This window comes from Rhinolophus hipposideros (assembly GCF_964194185.1).
Source record: "Rhinolophus hipposideros genome assembly, chromosome: 10".
Classification (NCBI taxonomy): domain Eukaryota; kingdom Metazoa; phylum Chordata; class Mammalia; order Chiroptera; family Rhinolophidae; genus Rhinolophus; species Rhinolophus hipposideros.
The window spans coordinates 4730363-4745293 of record NC_138056.1 but is presented as its reverse complement, the minus strand read 5'-3'; the positions used below and the strand labels follow the sequence as shown (position 1 = coordinate 4745293).

The 14931-nt window shown below is 60.3% G+C and overlaps 3 protein-coding genes across 3 annotated transcripts; 1 reads left to right on the top strand and 2 right to left on the bottom strand.

Annotated features, from left to right (window-relative positions):
- The first annotated feature begins 399 nt into the window (after positions 1-399).
- On the top strand, positions 400-6800 carry RPS6KB2 (ribosomal protein S6 kinase B2). Its single transcript, XM_081064772.1, has 15 exons — positions 400-630; positions 979-1019; positions 1115-1235; positions 1483-1551; positions 2994-3141; positions 4186-4243; positions 4339-4439; positions 4561-4651; positions 4736-4826; positions 4933-5040; positions 5447-5509; positions 5610-5687; positions 5777-5884; positions 5984-6096; positions 6363-6800. Exons 1-15 carry the CDS (start codon positions 547-549, stop codon positions 6547-6549), a joined length of 1461 nt encoding a protein of 486 aa, XP_080920898.1. The 5' UTR covers positions 400-546; the 3' UTR covers positions 6550-6800.
- A 297-nt stretch (positions 6801-7097) lies between these two features.
- On the bottom strand, positions 7098-9228 carry PTPRCAP (protein tyrosine phosphatase receptor type C associated protein; the record flags this gene model as incomplete). The annotated part of the gene is made up of 2 exons (XM_081064300.1): positions 7098-7788; positions 9182-9228. 2 exons carry the CDS (start codon positions 9226-9228, stop codon positions 7098-7100), a joined length of 738 nt encoding a protein of 245 aa, XP_080920426.1.
- Positions 9229-9336: 108 nt separating this feature from the next.
- CORO1B (coronin 1B) lies at positions 9337-14715 on the bottom strand. The gene is made up of 11 exons (XM_081062252.1): positions 14631-14715; positions 13664-13866; positions 13162-13284; positions 12928-13057; positions 12571-12752; positions 12364-12483; positions 11574-11678; positions 11354-11499; positions 11086-11143; positions 10004-10282; positions 9337-9839 (listed from the first exon to the last, which is right to left on the bottom strand). The coding sequence occupies exons 2-11, from the start codon at positions 13862-13864 to the stop codon at positions 9714-9716; spliced, it is 1470 nt and encodes a 489-aa protein (XP_080918378.1). The 5' UTR covers positions 13865-13866; positions 14631-14715; the 3' UTR covers positions 9337-9713.
- Between the last annotated feature and the right edge of the window lie 216 nt (positions 14716-14931).

The window sequence follows — 14931 nt, the reverse complement described above, 5'->3', positions numbered from 1 at the left end:
TGGGCACGGAGCAGTCACCCAGTAAATGCTCAGACCTGCAGGTCCTCGAGCATGGAGGCACATTACAGAGACCCTGATGCAGCTGCCTCCTTTTCAGGGGCGAACGGAGAAGAGAAGACGCCACCTGCCTCTCACCACCCAGTCAGCCTGTCAGCGCGCGACTCAACAGGGCTGCGAAGTGCATTTACGTTCATACCTGTATGCGCTTCCTACTCTGCCCCATCCAAACTCACTCTCCCCAGAGCCAAGGTGGGCGCCTCCCAGGCAGCCCCGTCCTGTGCCGCTCCCCGGGAACTGTACTGGGAAGACTAAGGGCTTCGCCAAAGACTGCAGATTTTGGCACCCGGGCACTCAACTACAATTCCCGAGAAGCCTTGCGACGGACGCCATATTTTCTCCCAGGGCGGGGTCAATGCCTCTTGCGTCATCGGAGCGCGGGGCCGCCGTCGCGGAATGCTAACGTAGCTGTCAGTCACAGCGCGGCCCGGGCTGTCAGTCACAGCGCGGCCAGGTACGGGCCGAGGGGCCCCGAGGGCCGGCGCCGCCATGGCGGCGGTGTTTGACCTGGACCTGGAGACGGAGGAAGGCAGCGAGGGCGAGGGCGAGGGCGAACCAGAATTCAGCCCTGCGGTGAGTGGTCCTCCCGTGCGCGGCTCGGTCCCGGAGCCGATCCCATCACCCTGGCGATGAGATCGCCTCCGCTACCCCCACGGAGAGTAGGCTCCGGTCCTACAGACCCGATCTGTCTCGGATCCCCGCCCCTGGGAAGCTCTGACCTCACCCTCACCCCGCCCTGTCTTTCGGGACCCCAACCCTTCCCCCGATTCTCCCTTTTCTGCGCTCGGCCTCTCCTCCCCAGTCCTGGCCCATGGCCTGCCCGCTCCCATTCCTGACCCCCCCCTCCTGCGCCCAGCAGTCCAGCTTGCGGGGGAGGGATGCTGACCCCTCCCTTGCCTCTTACCCCTCGGTTTCTCGCAGGACGTGTGTCCCCTTGCCGAGTTGAGGGCAGCTGGCCCGGAGTGAGTGAGGGTCGTGTTGTGGGAGGAGGGAATGGGCTGGGAAGGGGAGCTGGGGAGTATGGAGCCTTGTCCCCATTAACTTCCTGTGTCCACAGGCCTGTGGGACACTACGAGGAGGTAGAGCTGACCGAGACCAGTGTGAACCTGGGCCCGGAGCGCATCGGGCCCCACTGCTTTGAGCTGCTGCGTGTGCTGGGCAAGGGGGGTTATGGCAAGGTACTGGCCCCACCTCCTTCCTGACTGGCCTCACAGCCTCAATCTTGCTGTAGCAAAGGGTTCTCAAAACAAATTAGACTTGTAAATCAGCAGAGCTTTGGGCAGAACTCAGAGGTGAAGGCAAAGGGGAGGAAGGGCAAATACCCTCTGAATCAGACTTGAAATCTTTACTGTCCCACCCTTGGGTGGGGCTTTTTGAAGATAGGATGTGGAGAGGGAAGTTGATCCTGTCTCCCCTGCCCTACAGGTGTTCCAGGTGCGGAAGGTACAGGGCACCAACTTGGGCAAAATATATGCCATGAAAGTCCTGAGGAAGGTGAGTCATTCGCTCAGCCAACAAATCTTCACTGAGCGGCTGCTATTCCCAGTGCACTACACGAGGCTTTGGGAAGACAGCAGCAAACATGATGGAGGAGATGGGCGCTGTCTTGGGCATTTCTGGTTTATTGTCAATGGTGATTATAGTCATGCTCTGCTTCACCATGGCCTCTTTTCTTAGAAATGCATTGTTACGCGATTTTGGGATTGTGCAAACATCACAGTACACTTACGCAAACCTAGATGGTGTAGCCTGCTACACACCTAGGCTACACAGTATAGCCTATTGCTCCCAGGCCACAAGCCTATACAGCATGTTGCTGTACAAAACAACACGCGATTAAATCAGGAACAAGAGAAATTGATGCAACCAAGAGATACGGTAAACATGAGAAGTATGAAGCTGCTGCTGGTGTCACAGCATAGTTTTATAGCAAACTTTATTTTCTTTTTTAAGATTTTATTGGAGAAGAGGAACAGGACTTTATTGGGGAATAGTGTGCACTTCCAGGACGTTTTCCAAGTCAAGTTGTTGTCCTTTCAGTCTTAGTTGTGGAGGGTGCTGCTCAGCTCCAGGTCCAGTTGCCATTTCTAGTTGCAGGGGGCGCAGCCCACCATCCCTTGCGGGACTCAAGGAATTGAACTGGTAACCTTGTGTGGTTGAGAGCCCACTGGCCCATGTGGGTATCGAACCGGCAGCCTTCGGAGCATGGAGCTCTAACCACCTGAGCCACCCGGCCGGCCTCAGCAAACTTTATTTTTAAGTAGAAAGAGTATACGCTCAAGTAGAGATAAAAAGTATAGTACAGTATATACATAAGCCAGTAACAGAGACATGTTATCATTAGCAAGTATTATGTACTCTACATAATGGTATGGGCTACACTTTTTTACGAGTGGCAGTGCAGTTGGTTTGTTTACATCAGCATCACGACAGACACGTGACGGGTGATGCTGTAGCACTTTGTGTTGTCACTAGACGATAGGAATTTTCAGCTCCGTTATAATCTTATAAAACCACCATCGTATATGCAGTGTATTGATCGAAAGTCATTACGTGGCATATGACTACATTATTTCGCAGTAATTCTCAACCATGGGCAGTTTTGCATCCCAGTGGACAATTGGCAATGTCTGCATACATTTTTGAGTCACGACTAGAGAGGGGTGCTACTGGCATCCGGTGTGGAGAGGCCAGGACTGCTGCTAACCATCCTGCAATGCACAGGACACCCCCCACAACCAAGAATTATCTGCCCAAGAGGTCAGCAGTGCCAAGGGTAGGAAACACTGTGCTAGAGGACAAATCAGTACCCGACAAGAATGATTGCTGATTGCAGCAGAATTATGGAGAAATACACTGGCGTGGTAGCGGGTGGTTGAAGGATAATGGCTAGAGGGACTGAGTGCCTACCTTCTAACTGATCCCTGCCTTTCCAGGCCAAAATTGTGCGTAACGCCAAGGACACGGCACACACTCAGGCTGAGCGGAACATTCTAGAGTCAGTGAAGCACCCCTTCATTGTGGAACTGGCCTATGCCTTTCAGACTGGCGGCAAACTCTACCTCATCCTTGAGTGCCTCAGTGGTATGAATGTGGGCCCAGCCAGGGGCGTGGGCAGGGCCAAGGAACCAGCACAGGAAGCCCTGGGGGTTCTGGGGGAAGCCTGGAGAGATGTGGTGTGTAGAATGGCTAGGGGACCCCCATACCCATCTATTCGTCTGTCTGTTCATTCATTCATTCATTCTTTCTTTCTTTCATTCATTCATTCAGCAAACATCCGTCCAGCGCCTATTGTGTCCCTTGCCTGTACTGGGGGTGGATGGGAATGGTGGGAGTTTGTACGGAAGTCTAGAGGATTGTTTTGTCCATTTCCACTGCCCCTTCATGTCCTGTTCCCCTCTCCTGTGTGCCCTGCATCCAGTCAGTTCCCAAATACAGTTGGGTCATTGTCTGTAGTGTCCTCCATCCTCTCCACCCTCAGGGGAGGGGGAGGCACAGTTGTTTCTTAACTCCTGGTCATCCTCTCCTAGTGTCCCCACTCCCTCCCAGGGACTCAGAGCACAGCATTGTTCCCAACGCTCCACCTCCGAATTAATGGCTCCCTGTAACTGCCTGGATAAAGCCTGGCCTCCTGTTCGCCATGGAACGGTCCAGGCTTGCTTTTCCTACCTCCCACATCTGTACAGATGAGCCCTGAGCGCGCCCTCCCCTGGGTTCTACCGCAGCATGCCCTTTTAAGTCCCACTGCTACTTTCTGTCCCCTCACTTCGGGATTCATTTTGTCCTTCATCTCTTCTGTGAGATTTTTTTGGGTTAAACTCTTGGAGCTATTGTCTCAATCTGGCCTATAAGAGCCGTCGTGTGCATGTCTGTCTTCCCATTAGACTGAGCACCCTGAGGGCAATGGCTGGGTCTCTTCATCTGTGTCCCCAGCTTCACCCAGCACAGGGCCAGGCACCGAGTAGGCGTCGGTAGATGTTTGCTGAATTTGAATTGAAACCCCACGGCAGCTCTGTGAGGCAGGTAGGGCGGGAATCACAAGCCCCACTCTCCCCAAGAAGAAACCAAGCCTCGGAGAGCAAAGGATCTTGGTCCTAGCACACAGCTGCAGACATGTTTGTGTCGCAGGTGGTGAGCTCTTCACACATCTGGAGCGAGAGGGCATCTTCTTGGAAGACACTGCCTGGTGGGTGTTACTTCCTGCCTCTGCTGGGGGGGCTCGCGGGCTCCTCCAGGCCCTGGCTCCCCCGCCCTTGCCTTCACCCTGTCCTGTCTCTGCAGTTTCTACCTGGCAGAGATCACACTGGCCCTGGGCCATCTTCACTTCCAAGGCATTATCTACAGGGACCTTAAACCGGAGAACATTATGCTCAACAGCCAGGGTGCGCATGTGTACACGCCATACAGGCAGCTGTGTCTCCGGGTCCGAACCTGCGGGGAGGGCTGAGGGACCCGCTGGGATGGCCTGGGGCCCTGACCAGCCTCTCCAACATTCTCCCTCAGGCCACATCAAACTGACAGACTTTGGACTCTGCAAGGAGTCCATTCATGAGGGCGCCGTCACCCACACCTTCTGTGGCACCGTCGAGTACATGTAAGGGGCAGCTGGCTGGGCCCAGGGGTCAGGAGGACAGCCAGGCAGGGTGTGACCCAACTGACAGTCCCACCCGGCTCCCAGGGCCCCTGAGATTCTGGTGCGCAGCGGCCACAACCGCGCGGTGGACTGGTGGAGCCTGGGGGCCGTGCTGTGCGACATGCTCACTGGATCGGCAAGTCCAGCCCCCCGGGGGGGCAGGCGTGGGGCAGGAGGCCCCCGGCAGGGGCCGGGCCTGGCGGGCGGCCCACAAGGCTCCTCTCACCCTCCGCCTCTTCCAGCCACCCTTCACTGCAGAGAACCGGAAGAAAACCATGGACAAGATCATCAGAGGGAAGCTGGTGCTGCCCCCCTACCTCACCCCCGATGCCCGAGACCTCCTCAAAAAGGTGGGCTCCCTCCTGCCCCTGGTCTGGCTCCCACCTCTTTTCCCAGGCCCTGCATGGGTTCCTGAGTGTCTCTGGACTGTGGGGAGCTGGAGCCACCCTGCCTATGGGATGGAGGAGCACTGGCTTTGGGGTCCCAGACATTGAGCTTGGGGTTTAGCTCTGACGCAGAGCAGCTGCTGACCCTTTGATGCGACAGCTCATCAAAATGGCCATCGGCAGGGGCAAAGGCTTTGTGGAGAAGGGGCCATCGGACCAAACCTTGGCAGTCCCGAGGGTGTCAGTAGGGGGGGACCACACTCCAGAAACCTCTCCCTGGTCTCCCCTTTACCTGAGCCAGCCCCTGGAACATGGGGGACACACAAGCAATACCTCTCCCCCAGACCCTCACTCTGCCCTGGTCCTATAGTTTCTGAAGCGGAATCCCAGCCAACGGATGGGCGGAGGCCCAGGGGACGCTGCTGATGTACAGGTGGGCCTGGGACCACCACGAGGCGGTGGGGCGGTGGGGTAGTTACTGAAGGAGCCGAGAGGGTGAACTGTTGGCATGTTTGGGGGTGCTTTACCCACAGAGGCACCCATTTTTTCGGCACATTAATTGGGACGACCTCCTGGCCCGCCGTGTGGACCCCCCTTTCAGGCCCTCTCTGGTGAGTGAAGGTCCCACTGGCTCAGTGGCGGGTGGAAGACCCCTGGCCTGGCCACCCCCTGACCCCGCCCCACTTGGGTCTGCCCACAGCAGTCAGAGGAGGATGTGAGCCAGTTTGACACCCGCTTCACACGGCAGACACCAGTGGACAGTCCAGATGACACGGCCCTCAGTGAGAGCGCCAACCAAGCCTTCCTGGTGAGGTCTGGGGGGCCTGAGAGTTCTGGGGACACGGGCAGGAGTTGTGGCAAAGGCATGGTGGAAACTGAACATCGCCCGGCCCTGCCTCCACCCCAGGGCTTCACGTACGTGGCACCCTCCGTCCTGGACAGCATCAAGGAGGGCTTCTCCTTCCAGCCCAAGCTGCGCTCCCCCCGGCGCCTCAACAGCAGCCCCCGGACCCCCATTAGGTATCTGGGATGCGGGGGGCCTGTAACTGTGGCAGGAGACCAGCTCTAGCTCTGGCTCTGCCGTCAACCCCAGGGCTGCCCTGGCCGAGCCTCTTAGCTGGCTTTAGCCTCCGTTTCCCGTCTACCACGGGGACCCTTTGTGGCAGGGGCTGCCCGGATGGGCACTTGATCTCACAGCTGTGTACCCAGGCAGGTGGGGAAGTCAGCCCTCCTACCCTGGTGCCAGGTGCCAGTAGGTGAACACTCTGCCTTGATTTCCCCTGCAGCCCCCTGAAGTTCTCACCCTTTGAGGGGTTCCGGCCCAGCCCTGGCCCACCGGAGCCCATGGAGCCCCCTCTACCTCCTCTCCTGCCACCGCCTCCACCACTACCCTCGAGCACGGCTCCTCTCCCCATCCGACCTCCCTCAGGGACCAAGAAGTCCAAGAGGGGCCGTGGGCGTCCTGGGCGCTAGGAGACGGTCGGGATAAGGACAGCTGTCGGGGCCCCTCCCTGCAGGCTGTGAGGACAGTGGGACCCTTGGCCAGTTTCAGAGACCTGGGGGTGTCTAGGGGTGCTGGAGTGAGTGTGTGAGAGTGTATGTCTCTGTTGGGAGTGGCTGTGCCCCTGAATCATGAGCATGAAGGGCTGCGGGCCACGGGTGCCCGTGGAGGGCCACCTACAGCTGAGCTGTGCCCTCGCACAATTAAAGTATCAAGTCATGGCACTGACCTGGCTCTTCCTTTGGCCTTCTGGGGGCAATAGCGGGTGGGGTCATCTGCTGCTTAGGGACGGAAGGGTCACCTAGGACCACAGCACTGCAGGGCCAGAAGGGTTTTATTTCAGATGCTGACCAGTGACCCTGGGAGTGAGTGGGAATGCATAGCATTGGGGACAACTGGGAGGCAGAGTGACAGTCTGAGGCTGTGTGGGGGTGGGAGTGACAGTGGGTCCAGGGTCCAGGGCAGGCTGTGTCCAGTCACGGCAGCTGGGGAAGCAGAGGCAGTCACCCCAGGGCTGGCCCTACAGTGCAGTGACATGGAGGCCCTGGCCTCCAGCGGCCCCAGAGCTGTCGTCCCAGGCCGCGCTGCCAGCAAAGGCATGCAGGTCACTCAGTAGGGCCTCGGCACTGCCCGCTGAGCCCTCTAGCCCCTGGGAGCCGAGGCCCAGGCCCCCTTTGGCATCACCGTCACGGTTATGTGCTTCCTGCTTGGGCTCTGGCTCCTGCTGTAGGCTGGACCGCTCTCTGCACCGCTGCTCCTCATCCCGGGGTTCAGCATCCTCCTGGCCACCGTCTACATAGTAGTCTTCTGCGTCCTGCCCATCCTCCTGCCTCTCTGGGTCTTCATCTGGTGACCCCAGCTCAGCCCGGGCCTGGAGCCAGCGGCCCGGCGGGCTGGCCCAGAGCAAACGGCGAGTGTGGTCCCATAGCGCAGCACCCAGGCGGGCCGGGTGGTAGTAGCCCCCCGAATCGCGACTGAGGCGGCGCCAGGCCAGGGCCAGGCCAGTGGCCAGTAGTAGGAGCAGCAGCAGCAGCAGGATAACAGTGACAGAGCTGGAGCCCGCACTGTCCTTGGCACCACCTGACCCCAGGACCCCTGGCAGGGCCAGCAGTGTCCCGAGCCCTAGGGCGCAGGGCAGGTCCTGTGGGGAGACAGGCAGGGGCTCGTCATCTGGACTGGGGGCCGGGCTGTGGCAGGCTGAATGACTGGGACTTCAGTTGCCTTTGGGGCAAATGGGGACAGTCACCAGAAAGCCCCTCTTTACTCAGTCCATAAAGCCCTGGCCCTGTGAGATCTGGCCACCACCCTCCCTCCCATTGCACCTTGTAAGCCTGTTTGAGCAGTGAGGGCCCTCTGCCTAGAATGTTCCATCCGGCCTCCCCTTCCCTTAGCCACATGCCTCACTTGCTTACCTTAGCTCAGAGTACCTCCACGAGGTCTAACCTGACCTGCATGCATGACCACGCTGACCTTATCCCCGCAGCCCAGCCCAGCCCAGCCCTACTTTCCTTCCTCTGCCATTCCTAACCCAGTAGATAACACTGCTTCGTGATTAGGTTTATTGTCTTAACTCCTTCACCAGAATCAGCTGCAGGAAGACAGGGATCTTTTTGGTTCAAGCACCTAAACAATTCCTGGAACACAGTAGGTACTCAATAAATATTGGTTGGCTGTCAAGAGTCTGCCCACTGTAGGGGGAGGGGAATGGAAAGGAGAGAGGGAGCCTGCAAGGCTGGTGCTGGGGATGGCTCTTCCTGAGCCTGGGATGGAGGAACCAACCCCAAGGCAAGTGTTGACCCCCCCACTTGGTCAGGTCCCAGGAAGGCGGTCTGTGAGACTCTTCTTCCTCCCTCGCAGCCCCTCGAGACTGCCTCACTACTGTCCCAGCTGCAGTGTTTCCGTCTGTGTCCCTGGGGGCCTCGGGCTGGGGGAGGCGGGTGCAGCTGCCAGAGGAAGCCTGCGGTTGGAACAAGGCAGGTGGGGGGGAGGGGTGCCGAGGTACAAGCAAGACTCCCCTCACAGGCTGTCTGCCCAGGCTCTAGGCCTGCAAGTAGGGGCTGTGCCTGAGTCCCAGCTCAGGAGCACAGCAGGTGAGGGTCTATCCGGGGCCTTGAAGGGGGACTGGACCTGGAGTGGGGTGCTGGGGCTACATCCTGAGTCCCAGGGAGGCCCAGCTCTGAGATGAGGTGAGAGAAATGCTCAGCTTCTGTCCCATGCCCATCCTGGCCTCTGCCCCAACTGATGCTTTTGCCTTGGGCCCCAGGAAGGGGAACCCTTCCTTAGCTCCCAGGCCCAGATATTTCAGCCCTGACTTCCTGTTGCCCTCACCCCAAGCACCCAGCGGGCTCCAACACTCACCATCAGTCCGCGGGCCTCAGTGCTGGCTGCCCACCTCCAGCTCTGGCTGTGTGGAGTGAGAAGTGAGCTCTGGCGCGCAAATGCAGCCAGGGGTACTTGAGCTTCCGCTTCCTGCCTATAATACTCCACCCAGCCCTCCTTGCCACAGGCCCCTGAGGGGCCCTGGGCCTCTGGGAACCACTCTGACCCACACCAGATCATCACAGGTCTCTCACTGGGCAAGGGTAGGGTTCTGGGGCCTCTTACCAGGCCTCCAAAAAGAGGAACTGCACACCCAGCTCAAAGCAGGACATGGGCCTAGGGGTTTCCATGTCTCTTGCCTCAGTTTCCCTACGTGGCAGAGTTCAGCGACACTATGACTGGGGGATACTCGTGGCCCTGACCTTTCTCACAGGCCTCACCTGTCCCCATTTCCAGACTTCCTTTCCCAGCTCGACCCTTGCAGCAGAATGGCAAACCTGGCTTTTAGAAAGCGAATTTTATTTGGATGAAAATATAGAGCCCTTCCTCCCACTCCTCTGGGAGGGAGCAGGGCGCTGGGGTGGGGGTGGGGAAATGGTCCCTCAGAGTGTAAGCCTGCCTTGGTACAAAAATCCTCCACAGTAACAAAGCCAAAGCCAGGTGGCTCCTGCCTGGCCCACAAGTGGGTCAGATGTGGATTGGCCCCTGAACCTGCCCCAGAGGCGCTCAGCAGGGGGGCGGTGTGACCTGCCAGCAGAGGCTGAGTGAGAAGGGGGTGGGGTGCGGGGAGTGGCATCCATTGGGTCTGTGGTCCTGCCTACGCATCCCCATTCTCCATGCGGCCCAGCTGCTCCTCCAGGCGGCCAATGCGCTCCCCTTGCTCCTTGACCAGCGCTCTTAGTGCCCGCAGCTCCTGCATCACCTCCTCCAGCTTCCCAGCTTCCTGCAGCGACATGGGGGGCCGTCAGGGTCATGGAGCTGCAGCCCTCCCCAAATCTACTTCCAGGCAAGGCAAGGGCCTCAGGCCCAGAGACGGGCAGTAAATGGTTCAGGCACACACAGCACACCAGGGCTTCCCAACACCACCCCAGACTGCAGGGCACATACCACAGCTCCGGGGACGCTGCTGCTGGAGGTGGTCGTATTGGTAGAGGCAGCAGGTGTGGAGGCCCCAGGGCGAGCAGAGCCAGGGCCCACAGCAGGCCGACTGTCAGATAACACGTTGCGCCGGCTGACCTTCAGGTCCCGCTGTTTGCTGGGCACGTAGGCCTCCCGCAGGGAGATGAGGATGGGGTCGGCATCCCGCCCGCTCACCCACTCCTCTGCCTCCAGGGCTGCCTCGGGCCCGGCTGTGTCAGGGTACAAATCATCCTGGAAGAGGTCCGACTGCGCAGGGGGTGGGGGGTTCTGGGTCAGCTGGGGGCCTATCATCAGGGTCCCCTCATCTGGACCCTAGGTGACTACTTCCTCATCACTCTCCAGGCCTGCACCCTGTCGCCCTGTCACCCCATCCTCTAACAGTCTGGTCCCAAGTCACCTTTCTGAGCCCAAATCTGTCCCTTCATTTCCCTTCTGTACACCGTCGACAGCTTCCTCTGAAGCCTTCCCTAACCTTCTTGAGCAAAGCCAGCTAGGGGGCTTGGGGGGATTCTGGGAGCCACCGCTGTGCCCGGGACAGCCCTGTCAGCCTTGTTCACAGCTTGGCTCCCTGGACGTGCTTGGCACAGTGAACGGTGCATTCAACAAATGCTGGCTATCAAGAACCCAGCACGTCCAAGGCTCTTGGCTGGGCATCGAGGCCCAGCCACATGTGGCCTGATCTCCTCATGGGGGCCTGCACTGCAGCCCGACTCCCTGTTCCTCTCTCCATTTCCACCTCTGTGCCCCTCACCTGGCCTACTGCCCACCACTGGAGGGCCCTGCCCCGCCGTGTTGTCAGTCCGGCCTCCTTTAGGGAGACCTCCGTAGCTGTCTCCTGTGGCCGATCCAGGGCAGCGCCTCAGCTCACACTGCGTCTCATCCCCAGCTTACCCCCTGCCCAGCACAGCCCAACACATGGGGACATGCTGGTGTTTGTCCACAGACCACACCCATACTTAGCCGTGTCCCATTCATAGGCCTCACCCCGGTCACCCCTGACTGGCCTGTGTGCTAGAGAACGGATGGACAGGGGAACTGGGTGGCCTCACCTTTCTTGGCACAGTCATGACAATGGGCTCACACTTGCGCTCATGCAGTTTGTAGAACCTGGGAAAGGGAGGGGAGGGAGGAGCCGTGGGTGGAACCTCCCCCTACCTGCCCTCCTGCCCCCTCTACTCTCCACTTCCAGTCCTCACTCAGCCTCTCCCATACTGACTCCTGCCCAGAGCCTCCTATAATCTGACCTCTCACCCTGGATGCCACTGCCTGGTCCTGCCCCCAGGCACCCCCATAGCCGCTGCCTCAATGCCCTCTCACCTGGCGATCTCGCACTTGCTGACCTCCAGGCCCCTCTTGGGCATGAAGCCCATACCCCGCTGGGGCTCTTTGCTGGTGAATGTGTTCAGGAAGTGGATGTACGGGGGCTCATCTGTGATCTCAAAGTACCGGATGCTGGAGTCGCCCTGGGGGCGGAAAGGGCAGGTTTCAGAGCTCAGGCATCCCTCCTCCCTGCCCCACCAGCCCTGCCCAGCCCCACCTTGCCGCAGACGTAGACCACGTTGGTGTCAGGGTCGTAAAAGGGCAGCAGGGCCCCATTGCTCGAGTCCAGCTCCTGCAGGGCCATGGGTTCCTCGAGGTTTTCCTGGCACGTGGGGTAGGGAGTAGTCAGGCCAAACCAGACCCTCCTCCCCTCACTGTCCCAGCCTTCTATCAGGACTGCCCCAACCAGCCTCACATGCCAGCCGATGTTGCCCCTACCAAGCTGGTAGGTTCTCGCCCACCTCTAAACCTTTGGCCACACGGCGTGCCCCACCAGGCCCTCCTGGCTCCCCTCTGCTCGCAGAGTCCCACTTTCCCAGCCTATTCCAGGCCTTTCGACTACACCTAGGCCACTGAGCAAGAGCTGAGAGTCCCGACCATATGGAAGCTGGGGGCGTCAGGGGTCCCTGAAGGTCACAATACAGAAGTGTTGGGCTGTGGACAGAGCACTTCAGGGGAAGGACTGGGAGGCTTCTTGGAGGAGGGGGCCTCTGCACTGGGCCTCAAAGAGCAGCTTGGTGGGAACAGGCAAGCAAAGGAGGGACGGGCCTTTCAGTTGGTAAGAACACTGTGGGCAAAGACTCGGAGGTAGCTGGAGGCAGTGGGAGAGGTTGGCGAGCAGGCGGCAGAGAGAGGAGAGGTTGCCAAAGCTCCAGATCGTGACAGCCTCAGTTGCCAGGCTGAGAACGTGGGAACCACAGGTCTCCGCAGGGTAACCTCTACCCTCCTCACTCAGGGTGGAGACTAAGTCTGGAGCCTGCTCCCTCAGGCCGGCCACGGCCACTCACCGGGTCCCAGAGTGCCAGCTGCCGCTCGCTCATGCGGCTGAAGCCTGTAGTGAACACCTTGCCATCTGCCAGGAAGATGGCCCGCATTGGCCGGGCCCCCTCGTGAGCCTTTTCCCGTTCCTGTCAGGGGTCAGAGTGGTCAGTGCAGCGCCCCAATAGAGTCCCTTGCCCTGTCCACTGGCATCCTCGCCCTCCAGGGCCACGTACTGCTACCAGGGTGCCCCGGCGGGGGTCGATGATGCGCACGCTCTTGTCCTTGCATGCGGAGCAGAAAAGGCTGCCATTACGGTTCCAGCTGACGTTGTAGATGAGGTCGGGGTGCAGGCTGTCCAGGCGGTACAGCTCCTCCGCCGTGCCCACGTTCCAGATGAGCACCACATTGTCACAGCCTGCCAGGTAGGGGGGTCATCAGCCCACCACCCTCTCTTTGACCACCCTCCTGGGACCAGACTTGGCCTCTCTACCCCTATGGGCCTCAGCTTTCCCTTCTGTCAGATGGGCATGGGAAAGGATGTGGGAGGTTCCAGAGCTGTACATGGAGAGGGGTGGGGGCGCGGTGCAGACCTGCACTGAGCAGCACGTTGCGGGCCGTTGGGTGCCAGGTGACGATGCCCACTCGCTTGGTGTGCCCCTCCAGCACCACCACCGGCTCTGTCAGTGGGGAGGTCAGCCCATTCTCTGGGATCTGCCACACCTGTGGGAGGGTGAGGCTGCCAGCTGAGGCCTCTGCTTGGCCCTGTTTCCAGCGACCTCGAACCACACCTGCAATCTAGGCCCCACCAGAGCCCCACGCCTCACCATGACTGTGCAGTCCTCTGAGCCGCTGGCGATGACTTCGTCGTTGTGGGGACACCAGTCGATGTCTAGGACAGGTCCCGTGTGTCCACACACCGTCGGGTAGGCCTTGTCAATGCGGCCCATCTGCAGGCATGAGGGGGGCAATCAAGGGGGACCCAAGGCCCCCAAACTCCACCCCTCCCAGAGCTTCAGTCTTCCCCTCCATGGAGTGGGAATGATGCACCTGGCCCGGCCCACTGGGGGCCCAGATGTGACTGTGCCTCTGCCTGGCTCACCTCTGCCTCCTGGGCATCACCAGGTGAGCAGGAAGCATTGGTTGCCTCTGCCTCTGACTCCGTGGTAATAAAAGGTTTTATCTGTGCTAACACCTTTCGGGCAGTAAATCTGGATTATGACACCTGCCCAGCAGTGTGGGGATGGGCAAGACATGGGAGTGAGCGACAGGCCTGGCAGCAGTGGCCAAGCTACCTCCAATCCTTCCTCCAGCCCTGACGGGCCCCACCTTGCTTAGGGGGAGCACCAGGAAGGCGCCCCCACCGCTGGCTTCCACAATCACCGCCAGGAACTTGGGATTGACTGCGCAGAAGGTGCTGTCCCAAGTGACACGGGACACTCGAATGTCCTCATAGCACTGGTCATTCTTGACCGGCTGCCCGAACACATGCCGGAATTTGCTCTGCCGAACCACTTTTCGGAAGGACATGTCTGCAAATGGAGAGGCCTGGTCAGCTCCCACCCAGCCCCACGACCCCCAACCTCCCAGGGCTACCTGGAAGGAAGGGGGAGGATGCAAGTGAGGCCTGGTCATTATAACCCGCCTCACTCTGTTTCCCCCTAGAGAACGGGGTCACAGGTACAGACCCTGGCTGCCTCCCCAGCAGGGTGAATGGGTAAATGTCCACACTGCAGATTCTTGAGGGGCTTTGCAGGACTCTCCCTGGGTCCCCTCCTGGCTCTGGTATGTGTGTGAGGGGTGGTAGGAGGGGCTGAAGCCAAAGCAAGCTTAGCTCCTCTGTGGGTCCCAGTTAGTTCCCAACAGGCTCCTTTTTGCCCAGGAACTGGGGGCTGGGTGATGGGGAGCACGGACAGAGGAGGCAGGGGCCGTCTCCGCTGTGTGGCCGCGCTAGGGCCCAGTTCGGAGACGCAGAAAATGTGCAGTGCCCACAGGAATGTGCAAGGAGCCCCGGGCCAGTCCAGGGGGCCAGGCAGGACTGGGCGGGGGTCCGGGCGCCGCTCACAGCAGCAGAGCGTCCCAGAGCCGCTTCGGAGCGGGGAGCCCAACTTCCAGAGACCCCGGCCCAGTAGGGGAGAGGCTGTGCAACCAAGGGGAGTTGGGACTGAGGGTGGGGCGCCGCGGAAGGGAAGGGCTCCTCGGACTCGCGACCCAGCACCCCCAGCCCCGGTGGCTCCGTCCCCGCAGCCCCGCCCGTCCCGCGCCTGCACCCCCAGCCTCAGCCCGCCGCGCTCACCGGGGGCGCCGGGGACTGCGGCACCGGCCTCGGGCGGCTCCGGATCCCGGCCTCTGGGAAGCAGGAAGCGGGAATCAGGAAGTGACAGAGGAGCGGGGGGTAGGGGGCGGGGGGCGGGGCGGGGGCTCGCGGGGGCGGGGCCGAGGTCACGCGCGGAGGGGCGGGGCGGGAGGCTGCGAACTGAGCCGGGAAGCCGGGAGCGCGGGGGCGCCAGGGGCGCGGGGGCAGAGCCTGGGCGGGACCTGGGGAGCCCCGCGCCACAGACTCCTTAATCCCTCTGGGGCAGAAGTCGCAACGTGGG